The sequence below is a fragment of the Microdochium trichocladiopsis genome (assembly GCF_020744255.1).
Source record: "Microdochium trichocladiopsis strain MPI-CAGE-CH-0230 chromosome Unknown B0I36scaffold_9, whole genome shotgun sequence".
Classification (NCBI taxonomy): Eukaryota; Fungi; Ascomycota; class Sordariomycetes; order Xylariales; family Microdochiaceae; genus Microdochium; species Microdochium trichocladiopsis.
Window position 1 is genome coordinate 997,965 of NW_025763552.1, and position 15,976 is coordinate 1,013,940.

General features: G+C 56.3%; 3 protein-coding genes across 3 annotated transcripts; 1 reads left to right on the forward strand and 2 right to left on the reverse strand.

Annotated features, from left to right (window-relative positions):
• Positions 1-121: 121 nt before the first annotated feature.
• Positions 122-5,362, forward strand: B0I36DRAFT_376555 (P-loop containing nucleoside triphosphate hydrolase protein; the record flags this gene model as incomplete). The annotated part of the gene is made up of 15 exons (XM_046160469.1): positions 122-1,084; positions 1,148-1,427; positions 1,507-1,740; positions 1,812-2,536; positions 2,624-2,786; positions 2,867-3,184; positions 3,243-3,366; positions 3,471-3,489; positions 3,512-3,543; positions 3,611-3,661; positions 3,731-3,795; positions 3,847-4,301; positions 4,362-4,525; positions 4,625-5,083; positions 5,143-5,362. The coding sequence occupies 15 exons, from the start codon at positions 122-124 to the stop codon at positions 5,360-5,362; spliced, it is 4,272 nt and encodes a 1,423-aa protein (XP_046008214.1).
• Positions 5,363-5,412: 50 nt separating this feature from the next.
• B0I36DRAFT_424511 (uncharacterized protein) lies at positions 5,413-8,353 on the reverse strand (the record flags this gene model as incomplete). Its single annotated transcript, XM_046162281.1, has 3 exons — positions 5,413-6,798; positions 6,918-6,965; positions 8,240-8,353. 3 exons carry the CDS (start codon positions 8,351-8,353, stop codon positions 5,863-5,865), a joined length of 1,098 nt encoding a protein of 365 aa, XP_046008215.1. The 3' UTR covers positions 5,413-5,862.
• Positions 8,354-10,661: 2,308 nt separating this feature from the next.
• Positions 10,662-12,155, reverse strand: B0I36DRAFT_163603 (uncharacterized protein). Its single transcript, XM_046148692.1, has 3 exons — positions 12,041-12,155; positions 11,753-11,979; positions 10,662-11,641 (listed from the first exon to the last, which is right to left on the reverse strand). Exons 2-3 carry the CDS (start codon positions 11,966-11,968, stop codon positions 10,814-10,816), a joined length of 1,044 nt encoding a protein of 347 aa, XP_046008216.1. The 5' UTR covers positions 11,969-11,979; positions 12,041-12,155; the 3' UTR covers positions 10,662-10,813.
• Between the last annotated feature and the right edge of the window lie 3,821 nt (positions 12,156-15,976).

Consider the following 15,976-nt stretch of genomic DNA (forward strand, 5'->3'; position numbering starts at 1 on the left):
CAGCGTTTATTGTCCGTGTGCTTCCAGAGCCCACCCAGAATAACGCACCAGCGCCATCGAACCTTCCCCGAGAATCGTTCAGGCCACTCACGCTCACCATCAGGCGCAGATGGAGCTCGACATGCCTTGCAGCAAAGGCAGCGACCAGGGTATAGGACCACAGATTGATCCTGCCTGCCGCGAATTCGACTTCACTCTGCTTTTCGAGGACATCTTCTTTGGTGTTGTTCCCTATGGGCTCTTCTTGCTGTTCGTTTCAGTGCGCATCTGGCTGCTCTGGAAGCGGCCAGAGAGGGCCTTTGTTCACAAGTCTCGAAACGTCTGCAAATTGGCAGGATTGGCCAGTCTACTTGTGTTTCGGGTACTCACGATCGTCTTTCGTGCCAGGGCACCAGCTTTGAGTACCGCTGATGCTTTGCCACGTGGGATTCTTGCTGCAATATTCGCGCTTGCCTCTGTGCCGTTGCCTTACCTGGAGCATCGACGCTCATCACGACCTTCCGACGTTCTGGTTCTCGCATACACGCTATTGGTTCTCCTCTCTATTCCCTACGTCCGCACGCTGTGGCTAATGCCCACCGACGACATCAACAAAGCGCTGGGCACAATCACCATCGCTTTGACCGCCGCCGTCGTGTGGTTAGAGTCGCTCGGCAAAGCAGACCATGTCGAAAAAGTTTCGGAGAAGGTGGCCATGGAGCAGACAGCTGCTTTCTGGAGCCGTGCTTTCTTCACATGGCTGTTGCCAATATTGCGGATGGGATACTCCAACGTGTTTCGGCTGTCAGAATTACCTGCCGTGGACAGACCGTTGACTGGTGCGTCCACGCAGCCGAGATTGGCCAATGCGTGGAGGAACTCTTCGCCTGCCCACTTTCGACTGCTGTTGGCGACACTCAAGGCTTACTGTCGGTCCTTTGCCTCGGCAATTCTGCCTAGACTGACACTATCGGCTTTCACCTTCTGCCTGCCGTTCCTCATTGAGACGGCAGTGGCCTATCTCAACGAGAGCTCCGATTCGAGCCACAGATATTATGGTCCCAGCATTGTGGGGGCCTTCATATTAGTCTACGTCGGGATCGCGGTAGGTCTGCTTGAAGGCGGATGCATTTGGTGCGGTAAACTTTGCTGACCCAGATCTGCGCAGGTTTCGAGGGCAGTGTATTGGCATGCGACATATCGGATGCTTGCCAGAGTGCGTTCCGGGTTGACGGGCATGATCTATCGCCACACTGTCTCGATGAAAGGCAAAGATGTCCAAGACTCCGCGGCGTTGACCCTTATGGGCACGGATATGGAACGCATCGTCGAGTCCTTGACACTGGTCCATGAGCTGTGGGCGTGCTTGATCGAGGTTTTCATTGGCGTCTGGCTGCTGACACGACAGGTGTCGTATGCTGCGGTTCTGCCCCTTGTTGTCTGCCTCAGTAAGTGGACCGGCCAGTCCCGTATTTTCCGAAATTCTAGCAACCCGACTAACCCTTCTGTTCACTTAGCAACGTGTAGTCTCCATCGGAGCATCATCGCTCGTGTCCAAGCGATTTGGACCTGCGCAGGTCTCATGGGTGCAGTGCGTCGAGAAGTGTGTGGCAAGCACAGATCATATGCTCAGTGACATGAAGTTGGCAAAGATGTTGGGCCACATCAGCACCTCATCGGATCTCATTCAACGCCTTCGAGCAACTGAGATTGCCGCGTCGAAGACTTTCCGGAAGCTCATCATCTGGATTGTGCTCCTAGGTATGATGTTCCTCCAGGTTTCTGTTTGAACCCCTAATGCTATTATGCTAACCACTCTCACCCCTCGACAGGCAATGCCCCTGGCGAGATTGCACCATTCGTGACTCTCGCCACATATGCATTGATGGCCTTGACGACGTCACAAAAAGGCATCCTCGCATCTCAAGCCTTCGCGGCACTCGCGCTGATCAGCTTGGTCACGGATCCCATGGTTCGATTCTGCCAAGCCTTGCCGTCTTTGGCGCAAGCCGCTGCTTGCTTTGATCGTATTCAGGCTTACATGCTCATTGAGGGTGAAGATTCTCATGCGACAGCGCCGTCAGGATTCCCCGAGTCATCTCTTCCCCTGAAACAACTAGAGATGATGTCACCCAACTCTCGGAACGAGGTATTCACGTTTGAAAAATGCCAGGTTGCTTGGAGTACAGATGCACAGCCTGTACTGCACGACTTGACTCTTTCATTTTCAACAGGCTTCACCGCAATCACTGGGCCTGTTGGTTCCGGCAAGACCACATTGTTGGCTTCCATGATTGGCGAAACATCGATTCTGGCAGGCAGCAGTTCTCCACGCCTCTCCCGTATCGCATTCTGCTCACAGACACCTTGGATCCTGAATGACAGCATCCGCAACAACATCATTTGCACGTCAGGTCGCGAAGTTGACGAAGAGTGGCTGAATACATGCCTACACTTGACCAAGCTCCAAAAGGACATCAGGGGTCTCGAAAAGGGCATGGAAACAGCAGTACGGCCGAATGGGCTATTCCTGAGTGGCGGCCAGCGTCAACGCCTAGTAAGTTCAAGAATCGAGGCGTACCCGCTTGCAATCGACTTGGCCTGTCTCCTGCCGCGGGACTACATCTGACAAACGTTTTGCTAGTCACCGGCCAGGGCGATCTACTCCAGGCACAAACTCGTGCTGCTGGATGATGTGTTCAGTGGACTGGGTCCAACAATGGCCATGGAAATTGCCGGCCTGCTTTTTGGATCACGAGGGTACTTTAGGAATTCTGGCATCTCCGTGATCATGGCGACACACAACAGTAAGTAGCGAGCGATTCTCCCATGTTCTGATGACGTGTCGATTAACTCTAAGCCATAGTGGATCTCCTCCCTTTGATAGATCGGGTCATGTATCTGGACACTGGCAAAGTCGTGGGCGATGTCACAGCTGAGAAGTTGACCGAGCTCACTTCTCAGGATAGGCTGAAAAGTCAAACTTGGAAGAATTGGTCAATGGAGGAGCATGAGGTAGGGAGTTCGCAGCATACGACGGAAGACACTACCCTGGGCAACTCGAATGCGCAGGAGGAGCTCGACACTGATCGTCAGAGGGGCAGTTGGTCTGTCTATGCCTACTACGCTAAAAGTGCTGGTACGTGGTCACTCATCACGTGGATTACGTGCACAGTCACTGGCGCCCTGGCGTCGACTTTATCCAGTAATTGCTCTCAACCCCCAACACAAACGTCTAAGCTTTGTCACTGAACATCTTCCAGCACTCTGGGTCAACAATTGGACAACAGCGTCAGAAGAGGAAAGCACACAGCGTGCTGCATACTATCTTGGCATCTATTTCCTTTGCACGGTCATTGCCGTGGCCGCTACCTTCGGGGAATGTTGGTGAGTCTTGAGCTGATATATGCTCTGCAGACGGCAATACTGCTTTGAGCAACGTATCTCGCGAGTTCGAACCAAACATGCTGACTTTTCTTCTTCGCGTCAAGGGCATTCTTTCTCAAGATCGTTAGAGACACAGCTCTCAAAGCTTCACACTGATTTGCTGAGTTCTACAATGACGTAAGGCTACTAAGTTCGGTTATTCATCAAACAAGACACAGTTTACTAATCCAACTATATGCTCCAGTGCGCCGTACGACTTCTTTCTCAAAACAGATACAGGCTCTATAACGAACAGGTTCGGTGAAAAATCCGCCACATTTCTTTCTCCCGACCATTCTTGCAGACTAATCCGTGGTGCATACAGATTCAGCCAGGACATGAACCTCATTGATATGACTCTTCCAATGCAAGCGACTGTGTTTACTTCTGGTTTGTGGCATTTACCACCATAAGCGGTCCCACACTAACTTCAAGCCACAGGTTTCGTCTACTGTCTTGTCAGGGTTATAGTTTTAGGCATCTTGGGCAAGTTCTTCGCCCTCGCTGTGCCCGTGCTCGGTTTGGCACTTTTCCTGGTGCAGAGATACTACCTCAGGACATCACGCCGGGTGCGACTGCTCGACATTGAGGCCAAGGCACCGTTGTACACGCACCTCACGGACAGCATCAACGGTGTAGCCATCATTTGGGCGTACAGCATCGAGCAGGCCTTCAGTGACATGTTCGGCCACATGCTGGACCAGTCTCAGAAGGCGTTCTACCTGCTGTTCCTCATCCAGCAGTGGCTCACGTTGGTGCTGGACTTGATCGTCGGCGCATCGGCGGTCGTCCTGGTCGCCCTGGCGTTGAACATGTCGGGTTCCGGTGGAATCAGTGCCGGCTCGCTCGGCGCGGCACTTGTGCTGGTCATCCAGTTCAGCTCGTTTTTAATCGGAGTAAGTCGACACAAACCAGCATGAGACGCTCTCATGTGCTGACTAGGAATCACCTGACAGACCATTCAATCGTGGGTCAAGCTCGAGACGTCCATCGGAGCAGTTGCTCGAGTTCGACAGTTCGTCCAGACCACTCCCATTGAACCAGTAGGAAGCAAGGCACGGCCAGAGCGATGGCCGCTTGAGGGTGCGGTACGGTTCGAAAACGTAGACGCAGCTTACACGTAAGTGCTTATTATGCCTGACGACCAAGCAAATCCAGCGTGCTCCTCCTCCGAAGATCTTTTAATTAACTGGGTACTCCTACACACACACACACACAGCGACGATGGACCCTTGGTCCTTTCGAACCTGAGCATGACCATCCAGTCCGGCGAGAGAGTGGCCTTGTGTGGGCCTTCAGGGAGCGGCAAGTCATCAGTACTCATGTCGCTGTTGAGAATGACCCAGGTCCGCGCTGGGCGTATCCTCGTAGACGACGAAGACCTCGACAAGTTATCCGCAGACGAGGTCCGCTCCTCCATCAACGTGATTTCGCAAGAGCCATACTTTGTCCCAGGGAGTTTTCGCTGGAGTCTGGATACCCGGAACCAATCGTCCGATGAGTACATCGTGACAGCCCTGCGGAAAGTCCCCCTAATGGACAAGATTGAGCTAAAGGGTGGGCTTGAGGCCGGGCTCGTCACGTCTGAGTGGTCAACAGGAGAGCGGCAGCTGCTTAGCCTTGCGAGAGCCCTGCTTAGTCCGCAAAGGCTTGTGCTTATCGACGAAGCGATGAGCAAGTAAGTTCAACTCCGCTCCGCATCTCTCTTCACATGGCTGACCACGATTGATTGTGTAGTGTGGATGAACACACAGACAGTGCCATGCAGCGCATCATCGACACCGAGTTTGCGGGTCGTGTGGTCATCGCCGTGACACACCGGTACACTCACATAGAGAAATTTGACCGGGTGGCCGTGCTCAAGGCCGGCAAGCTTGTCGAGTTCGATGAGCCGAAGCATCTTTTAGAACAGCCTGGTTCCGCTTTTCATCGACTCTTCCACGCGACCAATCATTAGAGCAAGGTCGCAAATAAATGACGGAGGGGAACGAGGAGGCATTGGATATTAGGGGGAAGCGGTTTCTTTTATTCCTCACAGCTCGCTTATAATGTCCTGACAGCATTGAGAGGAACTTGACCACAAGAATGAATGTCCGTCTCTCCAAACTATATAAACATGTCCGGCATGAACGCGGCGGCCCTGTTTTGTACTTTGATCCGCTCTCGGGTTCCGTGTTACATGAAGTTGTCAAGTACCAGAACACTACCTGTTCTTTCTGAGCCAAGCATGTTTGCCTTGCTGCCCAAACATGGTTGTGACGGCCTCCAGCGTGTGTTCGAAGCAGCAACCGGACGTGCCGTGAGCCAACGAGTAATCTCGAGATACGACAGGCTCATTATGTGACGATTATAATATATATACCCTTACGCAGCACTGTACAGTAATTATATACAACGAAGACCACCAGGATACCCATGGAATCCAGCAGGCAGACAGACACCCAGAGAAGAAGTGACTCAAGGCAAGCACGACTTCCCCCACAGCGCATGACACCTGGCGCTCTCGACAATGTTGGCCGTGGTGCCCATGAAGCCCTCGAACTCGTTCTCGCTCTTAGCCTTGCCCTTACCGTCGCCCTCCCTGACAGGGCTGACATAGCCGTGAGCAGCGCTTGGCTCGTAGTGGTGGAACACGGTCGGGGAGACGGTGACGCACTTGAGCCGGCCCTCGCTGCAGTGGGCGTGCAGGGCGACGTCAAAGGCCTCGTAGCCGCCCTTCATGACCTGGGCGAGCACGTTGAGCACGCCCTGGCGCGAGACGGCGTACCCGAACGTGCAGATGGTCATGCGAGACTCCTGCACGACGCGGTGGCCCTCGGGCGTCTGCTCGAGGAAGTACTTGCGCGACCAGCCGGTGAACTTGTCGCCGGGCACGCGCGACTCGTCCGCGTAGGGGAGCGGCTTGCGGTGCTTGTCGTCGTCGTGGCCGAGCGAGCCGCAGTGCCCGAGCCACAGGACGTCCCAGTCTGTGCCGTAGGGCGTGTTGTCGTCGGAATCGGCGTCGTCGTCGTTGTTGTTATCCTGGACCACGACCTCGTCGGTCACGTTGATCTTGCGGTGCCGGAACGCCCGCACGTTGTCCGAGACGAGCCGCAGCTGGTCCTTGATGCGCACGTCCCAGTCGACGTCATCCTCGACGATGAAGGCCGTCTCGAGGTCCGACGACACCACGTGCTTGAGCAGGTCGATATGCGCGAGCCACGCCGCCGCGGACCCGAGCGCGGGCCGGGACTTCTCGCCCTCGGGGCTCATCGCCATGAACGCTTCGACGGTGGCCTTCGAGTTGGGCGGTTGCGGAGGGATGGTGAACTCCAGGCCCGTTAGTTTCGCCGCGGCTTGGAGCCCGCGTGTCCGCCAGGACGGGCGGGTGGAGAGGACGAGGAGCTTCTCGAACTGGTTGTGGCGAGACGCCGTCAGCTGGTTGCAAACTCTACAGGATCACGTTTCTACGGCTCGCTAACAGCAACCGGCATCACAGGCATCACAAAATATCTGGGCGACATGGAACGTACCCCTAGTGTGGCGTTGGCAGCCTGCTCCCGCGGCTGCGACAGATCTGGCTGCGTTCCCGCCGTCAGGAGGATCTCATCCTGTTCTCCACTTGGCCCTGAGCCACCACTCGTGATTACTTGCGTCGTTGTCTGGTTCGTCTGAGGCGCTCCCACGCTGTTTCCATTCTGCATCGTCCCCGGCTTCGTGGACGACGGGAGCATCTGGGCTATACCGAGCCCCTCGCTCGGCGTGGAGAGAATGTACATGCTCAGCATGAGCATCGACAGCCCCACGTAAGCCAGGTACAGGTGTGCCCGCCGCCGTAGATAGCCGGACATGTCCGCCAGGCTGATGCCGCGGGGTTCGATATACATGGTGACAGATTATCCCCCTGGGGATTGCTGGGTGCCAGGCCCCGGACGGCTGTGATGGTATAAAGGATAGGCAGAAAGAAAATCGGAACGCCCGTAGAGGCCAGAGATATAATCAAATGCTGATGGTAGAGATCGTGTGAGTAAGGCTGCCGAAGAGGGGATGCCTGCTGACAGCGTGCCAGGGGGCGGGCGAGGGGGCGGATAAGCGAGTGTAAGTGGGCGGTGTCTTTGTGCTTGCTGCTCCGGAATGTGTGTGTGTGTGTTTGTGTGCTTGCTTGGGTGCGTCGTCGTCGTCGAATCAGCAAACGAGTGCCCGCACCAACAGTAGTCTTTCAGCTGTGCTTGTCGTACAGGTGGCGTGCAGTCCTCCCTCCCACTCGGCTCTCGTGACGGCTCCCGGAATGTGTCGTTGGTCGCTGCGAGGGCTTCCGTGGGTTATCTTCGTCACAGGGCGGCGACGGCGCAGCAAGAGGCTCTGGCTCGATTATCTCATCTCCATGGGACTGGGACTCCGTGTTTCGTCTTTGTTCAACACGAGCAGAGTAAGCGAGGTGAGTGACGCGGGGAGCAAGGCGCAGCAGGCAGACAGCAGCAGGGGGGGACCACTATGTATGTAAGTATGTATTGCTGAGGGACAAGGACGCCATCGTCAGACCGCCGGCATGACGGGGGCTTTGGCGGAGCCTGGGTTGCTTATTCTCTTCGCCCAGGCCAGGCCTGCAGGGGCGAGCAGGTTCAGCTCTGGCGCCAACTCTGTTCGTTCGTGCACGCACTCTGCTGTCAAGATGGTTAAATTGCGTGGCCGCCACAGGGGTAGTAGTCTGCCCATGCTGGTGGTGAGCCGTGGCGGGGCGGGGGGCCTCTTTCGCGCCGGCCGGCGGCGTGCATGGCATGGGCGAGCGCGCGACAAGCGTCGACAAAGCGAGAGTCTGCGAGGAGGGCGAATGGCCGTCCCGGGAGGAACGGACGAAGACGGGGCCGTGCCAGGGCCCCCCTGGCAAGACGAGGCCTGGGATAGGGCTCGAGTCCCTGCTATACGAATGCCAAGCCTGCGATAACAGCAAGACCCTTGTCCGTCGCATGCTTAAGCTTGAACGGACTTGGCTCCGCTGGTGGGAGAAACAGACACAAGCGACTGTGCTGCTGCTGTCAGCCGCTCAGCCCACGGCATGGCCAAGGGTGTACGTGTGCGTGGCGAGGGACTGGATACTGGATAAATGAATATACTGCGACTGCAGCGTGCATGGGCCTTTGTGACGGGGTTGCGCTACACAGCGCCTCCTGCCGTGCGTGTGCCAGCCATTTTAATCATTTCACAACCCGTGGTGCCGGGGGGGCAAGAGCAGCACCGGGCGGAATACACAGGAGTCGGTCGAGTGCTGCTTTGCCGTTCTGTCCTTGACGCAGGCTCCGGCCGTCCGTCCCCTTTACTAATCCGATGGCGGCCCTGGCTATTGATGCGGCCCCTCCACGTGGCGGGACAATCAATAGGGAGCTCCTCGCTCCCAGGTCTCACTAGTTATTGGTGGGCCGTTGCGAGCAGCACATACATATCGGTATTACCCAGATTCAGACAATGAGCCTGGCCTCTCGCGGCAGGCCAGCGGCCATTTCCGCCAGTCCCCACCAGCAAGCCGGCTCCCCCCTGCCAGACAGACCCGTGTTTTCAGCCAGGCGATTGCTATGCCGATTCCTGCAGCCCGCTGCTAATTAATGCATTTCTCTCCCTCCCTATCCCGTGGTCCCATCTGATTCCATCGCCCCCTTGTCCAGCCGGCGGGCAGCACAGCGGCGTGAGCCGAGTCCCACCCCCGAGCCACAGCCAACCACACACAGGTAATCCAACCTTGGGAGGCGCGGGCGGGCTGATGGCCGCGTTGGCGCACCAGCCACACGCACGTTTGGGTGTTTCAGCGTCGGGAGCTGCTGCAGGGGGCCGATGACCGTGGAGATGCTGTTCTAATTAGGCCATGATCGAACGTCACTCGGACGCGCTGATGATGACTCAGGTCAGTGCCTGGAAGCCGCCTCCGGCTCCTCAAATGAACCAAAATTGCCAGATGACGGCTGAATAGCTGGCGGCATGAAGCCACATCCGTGGTCGCACAAGAGGAAGGCGGGCGGGGGGTTAAAATCGCTCACAACTCAGCTCAACTTCCGGCAATCTGCGCCATGTCTAATGGTCCGACCGGGCTGTAGCGTTCGACATGCCCAGTGCTCCGGGTCATGGGACCCCTTTCTCTTCATCCACTTGCCCGCACTATGTAGACAAAAGGAGGCATGCTTTGTGTGGGCTTCGTGGCGGCAGCTACCGGTAGCACCCAGCGCTACCAAAATGACCGGATGCTCTCCCTAGCCTAGCACGGCCACGTGTGGCGTTTGCTCCAGTCGAACTACTGGTCTCGGCTCTTCCAGCTCGCGCACAGTCCGTCTGGGGAGAAAAAAAAGGCGGCAGCCGCTACAAGGCTTTGTGGAAATTTGACAGCACCCAATTTCACATTTCCGGCTTATTTGATCGTGACGAGGCGTGAATAGCGTGTTGGCTTCGTGACACAAAAACAACGCCACGCTGGAAAGAGACTGGAGCGTTTGCGGACTTACAAATCCATAGCTTTTCGCCGGGGGAGCCTGACTTTCAGGGGGTGATCACCACGGAATATGCAAATACTGAGTAGTGCGAGCGCCCGCATCTGTCACTTAGAGCAACATCACCGCCAATAACGACACGCAACGCATGTTCTCTGCAGAAAACAGAGACATTGTTTGCGGCCGTGTGCAGCATCAAAACTTGTCTGGATTGTTTCGCGCAACCTCTTCACCAGGACACAGTTTCTCGCGCAAGATTGACTTGCCGTCTCGCCTTTGGCTTGTTAGGGGTTTGGTTTGCGTGCAGCTCATCTGACCAATGCAAGCCACATGAGGAAAAGATGAAGTGTCCCCGCATTGTCGTGCCACAAGCGTGCTAAGCCGAAATAGTAATAACGATTGATCAACGTGATTGCTCGTTGGAGTTGTCTGAGCGAAACACCAGCCAGCCAGCCGCTTTTGTTGCCCGTGTTCTGCCCACCCTAATTCCTCACATCAGCGTGTGGTGACCCGCCCGGTCATTTCCCAGAATCGGCTTTTTTGGACTTTGTCGAGCTGAAACTGTTCCGCGGCCTCAACGGCCACAGGCCCAGGGGTTCACACAGCCCGCCCAAGCCGATTACCATGGGCCACGGTTGAGCTAACCCCAGGGTTTGCTCGGTGCTTCTGCGGGCATTAGGTATCAAGGGAGGTTGTGTCTGGGTTGTAGGAAAAGGGAACGGGGAGAACCCACTACTTATCTCGACCTATCGACATTGCATGGGGTTGCGAGTTACTTACACCGAGCGGGAGCCACTACCCAGAGGGGCATGTTTGGACGGCAAGAATGCAATACGGCGGTTTGGCCGAAACTTTCTTTGGTCTGCTGCCACGTTGACAACGAGCCAGACTTGGCCAGAACTGGCCAAGTACCACCGAGTCAAGCTATTTCATGCGATGATCAACAACCAACCCCATCAGAAGAACCCCTTTTCTCTGAACCGTACATCGTCCTCGTCCGGTGAACTGCTGACCGCAAACCCGATCTGATTCGCCCCAGGCTTGTCTCTCTCGATTGCACCATTATGTCGACCATTTGCCATGTCATCTTGCCCCTTTCCGGCGTCATGATAGCTACCATGGACATTTCCTCCTTGTGTTCGTGCTCTGTGGCCATTGAAGCCCGCTATACTGATTTTAGGTTGATGTAACCGCCGCTCCTGAGCCCTCTGTCCCGCCCCAGCCGACGCAGCCGACGTAGAAGGAACGAGTGCAGCAGGAGCACCGTGCTCGTGGCCACTATCAGCCCGCTGGCCGCCCTTCACATCATTGCCAATGCCGCGGGCCACGGCCATCACGGTCCTCTGTGAAAGCCACCACTCCAACCCCACTGCCACGACCGCCGCATCGCACAGCCCGTTCAAGATTGCCGCGACGGCAGCGACCAGAGTGAGCGATGTGGCTTGCACGATGCACAGGGACATGGTGCGCAGGTCGTCGAGCCCCGTGATCCAGGTCGCGAACAACAAGCCCACGACCAATAGGGTGAACAGGAGGCTTGTGAGGCTGGTCGGCAGTGGCGGTGCGGCTGCCATAGTAGCCGCAGAGGTGCGAGGAGGGGAATTTGAAGGGGTGACTGAGCGGTCCGAGGATGCTGTGGGGTCAACACGCTTCTGATGGGGAGAGAGAGATTGGTTGCCATTGCACAAGTCGGGGTTGTCGTGTGTTGGGCTCATTCGTCGGCCACGGGTCACGGCGAGCGCACTATGGGCGAGGGAAAGAATAGTCAGGACAAGGCCGAGTATCTATGCATATACAGTGAAAGAGGTGGTCAGTGTTTGGCTTCGGACAAGTCCGCTCAGACTCGTCCAGCGGAGGACATTTCTTGTAAGTTGTAGAAGGGAAGGGCTACTCACCCCATGTGGTGTTCTGAAATGCCTCGAGTTGCCCGTTGTCACAATCCCCAACACCAAGCCCGCAATCATGAGCACTGGGATGACGGCGCCCTGAACGACCTTCATCCCACGAGCCAATCTCGCGCTGTTGTGGATGGGCATACCCGTTGTCGCCGCAAGCCGGTTCATGGCATCGAGAATGAGTGTAGCTGGGAACAACCCGACCATGGCAAACATGATGACAACAACTGCGATGGGATGGTCAGTTCTCGACGCCTTTCCAAGGTTGGTAAGAGACACCAGACTCACTATGCCCGGCCAACAGCCCGATGAACCTTTCGAGCGGCAAGCCGTTGACTCTCGCCGACAGGCTCTTCAGGCTCACCTCGTAGACATTGTCGTCGCTGCGGACCACGACTTCGATGTCTGGCAGTGTGTAGCCGCCGAGATCAGGCATCATGGGTACCGCAGAATCTTTGCCCCCTGAGAGGAAGCTCAGCAGGACTGTCCCGGCACCGCCCACGCCGGTACACGACAGCTCGGACACCGCGAGCTGGGCAAGCCCTGAGACGAGTTCGTCAGTCTTGGAGCTGTTGACAAGCAGAGTGTCCGTGGCGTCTCGTTTCTTATGCCTTGCAGCTGTCGACTCGCGAGACGAGAGCATCGTGCCATGTTCGATGTCGTCAACATCCCCCGCCTTTTCCCCAGAGAGACCACTCCTCTCTACATTCTGCAACATCGGCCGCGTCTCATCGGTCTGGATACCGATGATTGCCATACCCAGATTCGCAATCTGCGACGCAAGCCCTTTGGAGAAGGCATACGCCAGCGCGCCGACCCCCTTCGAGTCCTTCCCGCCAACCACCTCCTCCGCGTTGTCAACCGACACACCAAAGATGTCAAACGTCCTCCCGAGCACCGGCTCGACCACGAGGCCTACCCCATCTGCAAAGCCGGCCCCTGCACCCCGCACAAGCTCGCTGACGTTGAACCCGGCGAAGAAGTCGGACGAGTCACTGCCGAGAATCGCGGGGAGGCTGACATTCACGAGTCCCCGCCCAAACTGTATCGCGACCTGGTTGAAACTCGCCGGGGTGGTCCCAGGGCCGCCACCCTCGCCACTCGTGGAGGCATTGGCCGCAGCAACGGCAGCAGCAGCGTACGCCTCGGCCTCTTGCTCGCTCGTCGCGTTCAGCCCGACGATGGCGCCCTCGCCGACCCCCACCCCGAAGAAGAACGCTGGGGTCTCGAAGAGCGTGAAGTTGCCGTACAGCGCGCCCTCGGCGGCGTCGAGAAAGTACGGGTCTCCGCCGAGCCCGTTGATCAGGTTCGAGAAGCCCGAGAAGGTGGACGAGAGATTCTGCTTGCCGCCGCAGGTGAACGCGTCGAGGATCGTGTCGAACAGCGAGTTTAGTGATGCCGGCGGAGATGCGCCGGGCGATGTCGCTGTTGAAGGCGATGTTGGCGATGACTGCGGCTGCGTCGCGCTGGGCCTCTTCGTTGATGTGGACGACGACAACGACGAGGGTCTCGTTGTCGTGGCCAAAGAGGAATCGTCTGGCGCGTTCTCCCGTGCAGGGGATGATCCAATTGTGCTGACGATGTTGGACAAGGCAGCGTTCTCGTCATGGCTGAGGGCATCATCCCAGAAGTTCGCTCTTCTCGAATTTTGTCGTGTGCTGGCATCTGCCGCACTGGGGCCCCGCACACGAGACTCGGTACCCTGATTGTTCGCCGCACTGGCGGCAAGCGACGAGCTGACAAGCACGGCGACTGTGCTGCGCTCTATGACCGTCTTGAGCTTCATGGTGGCTGTGATCGAAGTAGGCTTGAGAGGCCCTCTCTTTCGGTAAACACAAATCTTGCTAGACTCTCGTTTCATCTGTTGCTCAGTTTTGTTTCATGGTTGTGAGGCGTGCTCGTGTGTCCAGACGGTCAGATCCAGTGCGGACAAGATATGCCGGGTACTTTTTGCGGCTGGCTTACCCGAAACCAGAGTCATCCGAGGCCGGAGGCAGCAATCATCAAATGCCCATGGAAGCTGTAGGACACAGCGATGTATGAGTGATTGCTGGCACGCACATTGAACAATGAAAGGGCTCTGCCTCATGGACAAAGATTCAGCAACCCACAGCGACAATCCTGGGCCACAAAAAGCAACACTTTGCGAGCACGTGCAACTCAACACCCACGATCTCCACGTGTTACCAAAGCACTGCGCCACATCACTCGGGGTCGAAGATCCTTTGGCCCTTTCGAACATCGATCTGCAGCACAAGCATATCTAGATGTGCTTGTGGAGGCCCTCTCCATGGGTTGAGCACCACCATCGTCCTCCGGAAGACAGGGTTCCCCGCCCTGCATGCCCCAAGCGTCTGGGGTTGGACGGGAGTGGGCCGAGGTCTGCCAGTCCGAAACGAGACCAGGGCGAGACTCTACGTCATCGTCGCTCTAAATTGATTGGATGGTGTGGGAGATCATGCTCGCATCTCGGATTGCCGCTCGTGGTTGGAAGGGTTGGAAGCAGCGACTCATCTCCAAGCACTGTCGTTATGTGTGCCCATTGCAGCATGTTGAGCCATACAACCGTTGATAACGACATCCAGGTGTGTCTTATCCAACCTTTGCTCTTGAAGCTCAATTGTGGATCGACCATGCCGGGAACTTGGGCATCCGATACTGTCAGCTCCATTAGCGAAGCGTTCGATCCCATTAAGTTTGCTCCCGAGCGGGCTCTTCACTCCATGGTGGGGTCTCCCACTGTTGTTTCTGGACTAATTCCAGTGCTGAAGGCCGAAGAGATCCAGACTGCTTCGCTGCATTAGGTGAGAAGAAGCCATTTGGCCAAGAGCATAGTCTGGAACACAGTCCCAATCCGTGGAGATGCTTGTGAGGCTGTGGAGCTCTAGAACAAGGCGTTGCGGAGACCTCCGGCAAGGCTGAGCTAATCTGCTGGTGCCTACCATTGTGTCCCTTCTAGCCTCGCCGGTCTTTGCCCTTCCCAACCTAGAAGAAGCCTGCTCCGATCCGGATAAGTAGCTGTCGCGTCAAGCCAACATTGTCACGTGAGAACCCTATACGAGGCTGGGACGGAGCAGAATCTCCAGGCCTCCGTCTGCGACAAGACTCCCTTAGCCGCACTTGTGTCGTTTGTTTCCGATTAGCGGTTCTGCTGAGCTTACGTTTCTGCATAATTGGTTTCAAAACGTCGCTCCGTGGATGCATGGGCGGTTGTAGTGGTGCTCTCATTGGCCATGCATCTGTCTGTCACGCATGTGGCCAGAGTGTGGTGTGGCAGTGCAGTTAATAATAGTGCCAAGAATGCTTCTAGCACATATTCATCCATGTTAGGAAGCCGACCCTACTGACATAGAGCCCTGTATATCGGCTCGCGATTCCCGCATCCGGGAGTGCAACTTCCGGCTACACACCCATGAACAGCCGCACCCGGTGGTCGCCATCCATCACCAGCGCCGGAATGCATCGGATGCACATCTGCTCGGCCCAGACGAATTCACAATGCTACGAACTGACAGGCAGAAACAAACCATTTGCAAGTCCTGCAGTTACAGCAGCGGGGCCGTGGTACCAGAATTAGCAGCTAGTAACTGCACCCGGAATGCTCCCTCTTCGTGCATCGTGCAAACACTTCGATAGTCACACTGACTAGGTGCGCAGTGGGATCAGTCGAGGCCTGCACGAGGACGGGTTGACAGAGAAGAGCCTGACGAGGCTGTTTGACCGGGCCCTTGGGACAATAGAAAATGGACATGGTTGCGCCCTCCATTATTATCTAAGATTGAAAAATTACCGTTTTGGGTATAGTGTAGGGAAGCTGCCTGACCCCCACGATCGGTTCCGTGTATCTTCGCTGTGCCCGCAAGGCTCCGGTATAAAGGCGTCCATGCTATCCTGGCGCTCATCGACGTACCTCGGGATTCCCTGTTCAAGCGATGGTGGCAAGTGACTGTGACGAATGCAAGTACTTCAAAAACGCTGCTACACCGCGCGCAACGAACAAAGTATCTCCGAACATGACAAATCGTACTGGCTTAGATCCTTGTATTTCCGCCACTATTTCGTTCCAGAGTCTTATGGGCACAGCGAAGATAACCTTGAGTCATCAGGCCATGCATACGGTGGTCAGCTTTGTCCACCACCACCGTCCCGTAACAGCAGCTGCGTAGCGTTGGGGGCCAGATATACGAGGCTTGGCGTCCAAGGGACGAACGCCAGGATGAGGAG

Excerpts from the sequence above, each read along its gene's own strand:
- B0I36DRAFT_163603 (XM_046148692.1), bottom strand. The coding sequence starts at position 11,968 with ATGTTTGCCATGGTCGGGTTGTTCCCAGCTACACTCATTCTCGATGCC. Across the intron at positions 11,642-11,752 it reads ATTTCAGAACACCACATGGG|ATACTCGGCCTTGTCCTGAC; the intron begins GTGAGTAGCCCT and ends GTATATGCATAG.